Below are 8142 nucleotides of genomic sequence, written 5' to 3'. Positions count from 1 at the left end.
GCCCGTCGGGCCCGGTGTTTGGCTGCTGCCGGCAGTTTGGGGGATCGGGGCCGCGGCCGGTGTCGCTGCCGGGCAGCGGGGCTCACCCGAGAGGCGTAGTGCCGCTCCCCGGGCTCTTACGTGCCCTGCAACTCTCCCGCCAACTTCCCGTTTAAGAATATTATCTCGATTTCATGTTCTGCTGAGAGAGCGTAACCTCGATGTCTACTTCCTCTTGGCTTTTAGTTGTTAAATATCAAAATTGTTTCAAAGGAAGCGGCATGACTGCATCGGCCATCACAGATCGTTTAACCTTACCGCCTGCCTCTTCTTTCCCAAAAGTAGTTCAATGCGTAGATTGGATGTGAAGATTAGAGAGAAACGCGATCACAGTTCTGGGCAAAAAACCACATGGTATCTGGAAAGCCCCCCCCCTCCCCCCCCCTTTTGGTCAGTCGCGTTGAACAGGCAATATCACTAATAAAGCAGCTTAACGATGTTGCTGCTGTTGTACTATTTTCTCTTTCCTGTCTTCCTTGTTGCTAAATTTGTTAGTAACTGATTTTAGGAAGCTGAAGTGTGCCTTGGGTATTACACGCTTGTGAATATTTTGCATGTGTTTGAGTGCGTTTGCCTGTCATATGCTCCTCAGTCTAAGGTTATACAAAACTCTGCAAAAGACACCGAGGGGTCACTTGGATCAAACTTTTACCTGCTTATTGTATCTAAAGTTCGTTATAGTCCTACTGTAAATTTTACAAACGTTTCTCTTTCGGTTCCAAAGGTTACAGGTAGCCTTGCCATAACACTGTTTTCTTTTTACAGTGCCAAAGACTTGTCTCCCTTCCTCTCCATTGAAGAGCAATGTTTACCTTTAACTCACCTGAGAGCTTTTCAGATGTTTACAGAGCTAATCATGTTTCTTTTCTGGTTTTACAACTAGCTTCACCTGGTTCTTTACGGATTGTCACGGAATTCCTGCAAACACTTAACGGGCTGATCTGGGGGTTCCTAACACTTCTTTAGCCATGCTGATTCATTTTCTTCTTTAAAGGTACAGCCACTTTATTAGTCCGTATATATTTGCAGACAAGTGTTGTTACCTGACTTATGGACAGGGGAAGGTGAGAGCATGGGTAATATGAAGACCGAACGGTCCCAAATGTGTATGTGCCAGAACCTGTTGTGCCTGTCAGCTGAGTCGCTGTGTCACTTGAGATTCATCGGAAGCTTTTTCTCCCCTCCTGTAAGAGTTTGCCTCGGATGAGAACACACAGTCTTGATTTATGGACATTCAACTTTTCTGTCCTTTACAGTTGCCCATATCTGACTGGAGCACAAGTCAATATTGCGCTTAGAAATGTTGATATTCCTTGCAGTGCCTTAGATGTATTTTTGGTACTGTTGCTTTGTGAGTAACTTGTTATCACCTTACCCATAAACTACTGAGCAATAGAGTTGACTGATACTAATGTACAGGCTGAATAAGAAAAGAAATACCACTTATAACAGCTATTTCCAGCTTTTTTAGCATTGGTCACTGCTGGGCGAAGATGCCCAGACAAATTTGACAGAAATAAAGTTTTCAAAGATGTTTTCCCATGCGTTTATATTAAAATATCTGACTCAATAGAGAAGGTGACTTCTACTGTGATGTGCCCTTCTCTTCGTCCACTTAACCCTTTCTCCTGTCCCCATTTTAGGTCGGTTGCAGAGTGGTTTAATCCCTTACTAGGTATTGGAGGCGACAGGAACTGACTGTTGAGGCCCAATCAGTAATAGAACAGCTGTTACTGCTTCTAAAGGACCACAGACTGACCTCACCATGATTAACATTCATTACATCAGTGTTAGCTATAGAATAGGTAATAATTGGCTGAATCAGCATGAGCAAATGCTCCATTCAAGATGGGCAGCAACTTAGACAATAGTGTCACAGTGACTGTTACCAATTTAGCGGAGAAAAAGAAAAGCAAAAAAGAGAAGTGCTTGTGTGCTGAAGGCAAGACTTAGAAGAAGACATGGGAAAATATTATAGTGTCCAGGTCAGCCACAAATAAATTTCCCCTCCGGTAGGCTGAATTTCCCATGGAAAAATGTCATATGCTTTCAAGATTGTTATAATTCCAGGTTTATTATAGATAGCTTTTCTTATAATAAAGTTGGACTATGTTTTTTGCCCGTTAGCCTTTTAACAGGCAAATGTTATTTTAAATCTTAATTACAACTGCTTTTTGTTGCACGTTTCTCCATTTCATAGTCAGGAGGGCATACTAGATCTACTTAAGTGTTTACTATTAGGTTTATATGCGAACATAACAATTCTGTTTAGCTGACAAATACTCGTTTGGGATTTACTTTGATTTAGACATTATCGTGAGAACTTCTCATTTTCATACCTCTGACACATCCACATCCACCCAGTTCCTTCCACTAAGTCTTCACGGAAAACACCGATCTAGTGATGACTGAATGTCCCTGGGGATTAAGATATGCAAACAAACGCTTCCAGGTTTCTTACAGCTCTTCTGGTTTTTCGCTTGATGCTGTTTATCCTCTTTGCGCTTGGAACAATGCAGTGAAACCAGCCAGTTTCGCTGGCTAAGGTGTAGCATGGTCAGATACTTGAATAAAAGAATATCACAATGCTGACAATTCAAACAAATATATCCAGGCCCAAATGTTAATACTTGTCTGATTGTTTTTGATGGGGTGGGAGGATGGGTGAGAGCCAAATGCTTATTGTGCATGTGAGCTGCTTGGCCTCGCAGCTTCTGTAACTCTCTCAACTTCTGGCTGCTTTAGAGAAAGAAGTGGGGAAAGGAGGGACAGGAAAGGAGAACTGTAGTGTGTGAAAAAGAGACAGGAGCTGGTCAGTGCGAGTTTGTGGTTGCAGACCTTTTTCTTTTCTTCTAACAATGAATTAAACTTCTTGTCCAATAATGTTTGACTTGTTAATAACTTTCCTATTTTAAAAGTGTGAGGGGCTGACTTTTTTTTTTTTTTAAAGAACTTATCAAGATGAGGAAAAACAGAAGGAAATTCCTCAGCTTGCCAGGCTGTGCTTTTACTTTGCTTACAGGTATTACTCAGAGCTTAAAATGGTAAACTTCCTTCTATTTAACTCAGCCAGAGCTGGATTTTGTGAAAGCACCCTTTTGTGTGCATAATATCTGGAGTCTGCAAGTAGTATGCAGTCGCTCATATGGCAAGAACAGGCTGCATCTATTTCTTCTGGGGTGAAACGGTCCATCTTAATTTCTTTGGGTGAAAGCTGGAACTTCTTTGTTACTGGCTCTACATGAAAGTTTTATTTGAGTTATTCGGAGCAGAATTCTTACACTAAAGCAAACATTTGCTAGTTTTGTTGAGTTTAAAAAAAAAAAAACAACCAACAAACAAACAAAAAAACCCAACCAAAAAGCGTGGAGGATTTGGTGCACTATGTAGCATGGAGGTGAGCTGCCTCGTGAAAGGAGGCTTGAGTTTGTCTCCCCATGCATCACACGGTATCCCTGCCCGGTGCTGCTTGGTCCGGCTCACCTGTGTTCGTGCGTTGTTAGCATGGCTTAGCTGAAGCATTTAGACCTCAGATGATTATCAGTATCCGCATCCGTGAGTAATCTTTGCTATCTCTGGAACTTTGTAGACCAGTTTCCCATAGGCTGGCTATAGATCTTGCAAAGGAACATAGATGAATGTTTATTGGCAAAGCAGAAAGTTTATAGCCCAGGTAAAAACAAAGGGAGAAGAGTCAACAGGATGTCTGTTGTTTGATCTAGACTGTCTTTGGGATGTTCGTTATTTTTAAGCATTCTTCCTGTGAACCTTTTTGAACTCCCTCTCTGCTGAAAAATGCCTGCAAAGGACATGCAGTTGCAGATGCTAAAAAATCCAGGTATTTTCCTGTGTTATAGCATACTGTACAAAAATATTTGCAGCTTTTCAGTTTACAGAAGACTGCTCATCCCTCTTGTGCGGCTAAAGGAAACAGATATTTTCGTGCTGAGATGAAGCGTGATAGAGCTTGTACAGCCAGTGCTCAAGAACTGGAGTTTATTTTAGTCTGTACTGGTTCTTGATGTGCAGCCGTGAGCCGGTCTTAATAGAAAATACCTGCCTTGCAAAGTGCTTCCTATGTCTGTTGAATAGCTGTACCCGGCTCAGCACTGCGACTGTTGGGTGGGACTTGGTATTTGGAAGGAGATCTTGCCTTTCTGGATTGTTACCACTATAAAAGCCTCATTTTTAAAGCTGCATCTATGACGTTAACATGGAAAGTATCGTTGCAGTTCAGTAGCGCTTTATTCTTGTTTAGTCATTTCAATAAGCAGCTAATCTGAATTTGTACTGTTTGAGTTCCAAGCAGAAAATACAAATGTTGGAAACCCTGAAAGATGCTCCACACTTCCAACTCTTTGTAAATTCTGCAAGTGTTACATGTGCAGGAACTTCATGAGTAGGCCATGACATTATTTTTTTTCAATCATCTAGAAGACCACCACTGCTGAATTTCCATAACCATGCCTGACAGCTTCATGAGCTAACAATGGATAGAAATTATCCTGTTACCCTGGAGGTGTCTTATCCTGTATTCAGATCCCATCATGTAGTTTAGTGTGACCTGGGATCTGGGACTTCTCTCGTGTGCATTTGATTTCAGTACAGTGTTCTTTGCTGCTCTGGGAGCTTCTTGTTGTATGTGTTGCCACCTTATGACTTGCTGCTTGTGTCAGCAGAGGTCTGGGAATGACAATTCATATCAAGAGAAGAACTTAGTTACGAGTCTCATAGAGATCCTTTCTCTTCTCAAAGGAGGGCAATGAGAAAAAGAAAATTGAGAGACTTTGAATTAGAACGTTTTATTGAGGCAAGTTAAAAATATTATTTTAGAAGTTAAAAATATAATTGATCTTTCAAAATCAATGCTGTTGATAAGTCCAGTCTGGCTTTAGTGAAAAATGCTCTTGTGAGCTAACGTTGCGTCCTGTTTTAGAGGGCTCTGGTGTGCAACGGAGTTCCATGAGGAGGCAGGAACATACTTCTGTGTTTCAGGTGTTTAGCTGTTTGCTACAATACTTGAAAGTCCTGGATTTCCATGCATAAAGGTTTCAACTGCTGAGCTATGAAAGGAGTTTTGTCTTAATTTTGATACGTGATCTACTTCTTAAGGTGAGGGGTATGCTGCATTGTACACTCCTGGATGTATAGAGGGGTTTGAGTGGTGTATTTTTGCTTTTGGACAATGGTTAGTTTTATTTCCCAGTTAATGTGCATTAGGTACAGCTTATTCTAGAAGCAGAACAAATTGACTTTGGCATGTTCTGACATGACTGTTCTTATGTTCCTCCTGTACCACAGTTTTTAGCATCAAGGGGCTTTTTTTGCTTATTTGTTTGTTTGGAAACAGAAAGCTGCAGGAAATCTCATGTAAATAACTGTTCCATGTTTTAAGCCTCCCATAGGTTGAGCTGATCGGAGCCAGTTTGCTAAGGCTAGCGGAAAAAGATATTTGAAACAATGTGTATATTTAATTCCTTAAATTCAGCTTCTCTGCACTGATCTATAGAGTCTGTGAATGTTTGGTTATTGAATTTAAAGACAAATAGATTATTCAGCAAGTACAGACACTTTGTAGAATGGTTGGGTTTGTTTTTTTTTTTAGCAAAAGCACCCTGCAAGTCCATTCAAGTTAGTATTCCTTTATGAAATGATTGCAGAACAGGCATAGTGCTGTTCGATTAGGGCCAGAACAAACCTATTAACATCTGTCTTTGAATAATATAGATGTGCTCAAACCTGACTAGTGCTGTCATTGGATGTAGGACCACCACCCGTGCCTGAAGAATCCCTGTTTAAGTCCAGCTTTGATTATGTAAAAAGAAAAAAAAAAAAGTTAACCAACTATGACTTAAAGAACTCCAGGGTGACATGGGAACAATGTAATTAATAATTGCTGTATCACTTAAGTTGATGGGAGAATTTTAATACTCTTAGAGCATACTTGAAAACAATTTGGTCTTAGTCTTGAGGTGAATGTTTTCAAGATGAGGCTGTTGTGAATGAGGACAATAGCACTCATATTTTTAATGTTAAGCAGGTTGGTCTGCTCCTGGTCTTTGAAAAGTGGCAGTTGTCATAGTGTAGGCTAGAGGAATTTTGTAAGCTGGAGGCTTGCTTCATAGGCTTGGGGGTTCTCTGGCTTCTCACTTGCCACCCAGGAAAGGATGCAGACAAGCTTTTTCTGTATATACATGCTCCAGTTCCATTAAGTTTCAGCATATAAATATGCACGTCCTTTGTTTGAGACCTTGTTGTCTGGAAAGTCAAGACTTGGTGTATCAGACTTGGTCCACTGAGTATGTGCTGTCTAATTTTCTGAGCGGATTACTCAGAAGGAGATGCAAGACGGTTTCTGTTGGTACAGCGCTGCCTGACTTAATGCTTCTTGGAAGGACATTACCGTTAGGCCTGAAGTTCTGCAGGTCTGACTTAGTTAATTACTTTTTGGCACATGGGTCAAAACAAAAGCTCTTTTCCTCACTCCCAAACAGATGTAACTGTATTGTCTCATAACTGTGTTCTCTCTGCCTGTGGTAAGATGAGTTAAAGTTAGTAAAATCATACGCTGTAACTGAGTTCATCAAAGGGTTAGATGCATAAGCAAAGTGACGCTGCTCACCTGCTGTTTCAAACCGCTCCCTTTTAGTATCAACAGCACTTGTATGGGCTTGAAAACACACACAGAAGCAGCAATGTTTTGTAGTGTGAGCTACAGCACTGTCATTGTTGGTAGAAGCATCCACTTGAGTCATTCAGGTGCTGTGGTTGAGGGAATACTTTCCTCCCTGTTTTTGTAAAAGGATTTACTTTATTTATGCTTTTACCCAGTTGTTGTGAAAAACTGGGATTCTCAGGTTTGGGGTTTTTTTTTTTCCTAGTTAATAGAAATAATGAAGTGCAGGAAAAATGTTATTTTATTATTCTAGAGTGTGTATATCCTTGGGAATTTTCAAGCAAACTACAGGTATTTGCTTTTGCCATAGTTCCCAGTCATTCATTCTGTTAATTGATGTGTTCTCTATCCCCAGATACCTCCTTGAACAAGACTTTCCAGGCATGCGGATTGGTCCAGAGCCTACCACAGATTCTTTTATTGCTGTGATGTATGGAGATTCAGAAGGAAATGTTCCTGGAAATGCCCTAGTTGTTGATCCTAAGAAGCCCTTCCGCAAACTCAGCCGCTTTGGAAATGCGTTCTTGAACAGGTGAGATCTGTTTGCTTGCTGTCATTTGATTTTAAGTTTAAATTTCCAGGTGATACCATCTTCAAACATCAGTGTTGTTTACTAAGTCTTTTCTGCTGTGTTTGTTTTGAACAGCATGAAATAAGTATTCAAATTCAAGCAGGGGCAGTGGCAGTTCAAGTGAATTTAAAAAAAAACAAACCAAGAAAGCAGTGGTAGGTAGGGTAGCACTGGCATAGATGTATTCAGTTCACCGAACAGAAAATCATTGTTAAAGCCAGTTCCCGGAAAATTGCTGAAATGCTCCACCAGGTGACTTGTTTGTAAGGCATTATGCCAGCTGTAACTCAGGATCAGTTTGGGCACAAATTCTCCTGCTCAGTAAAACTGATAGATTAGTACTATTATTGAAAACTACCATCCAAAAAAAAGGAAAAAAATATTTTCCTTTTGCTGTCTTGTTATTTTCCGTTGGTCTCACCAGAGGTCTGGGTATAGCTCATTAAAACTCTGAATTGCTGGGATATGTAAAAAGGCCAACAAGAATGGAGAATATTTGAATATGCCTTCCAGATAAATGCATATTCAAGCTGTTAAGTGTTTAATTTTGACTAGCTGGTCTTCAAGCAGTCCCATGGACCAGAATGATAACGTTAGCTTCTGGGTGGCTGCTGTCTATTTACAAAAAAGGGAAGAGTTGCTAATGGGCTGTGAATATTGCTGTAGGTAATTTAAGTAGCAGGCTAAATATTTCCAGTTAAAAGTTATTAATAACTTTGTTTGCATTGTGTGAGCAATCACCTTGTGTTCTTCCTGTATTTGATGGTAGCTTGACATGGAGGCCTGGCTTTGCAAGCCAGTTAATCTAAATTGGTTCTCTTTTAACAATAAACTTTCCTGTTCGGCCGATAAACAC

General features: G+C 40.5%; 1 protein-coding gene across 1 annotated transcript in view; it reads left to right on the top strand.

The window, feature by feature from the left end:
• Positions 1-8142, top strand: part of EHD4 (EH-domain containing 4) — a 29733-nt gene that overhangs the window by 2455 nt on the left and 19136 nt on the right. Inside the window, exon 2 of the mRNA XM_009887975.1 lies at positions 7071-7247. Within this exon, the coding sequence (XP_009886277.1) occupies positions 7071-7247 (177 nt within the window). The remainder of the gene's footprint in view (positions 1-7070; positions 7248-8142) is intronic.

This window comes from Charadrius vociferus, unplaced genomic scaffold, assembly GCF_000708025.1.
Source record: "Charadrius vociferus isolate BGI_N301 unplaced genomic scaffold, ASM70802v2 scaffold337, whole genome shotgun sequence".
Lineage (NCBI taxonomy): Eukaryota > Metazoa > Chordata > Aves > Charadriiformes > Charadriidae > Charadrius > Charadrius vociferus.
Note: the sequence above shows the minus strand (reverse complement) of the source record. Positions and strands in the feature narration are given on the sequence as shown.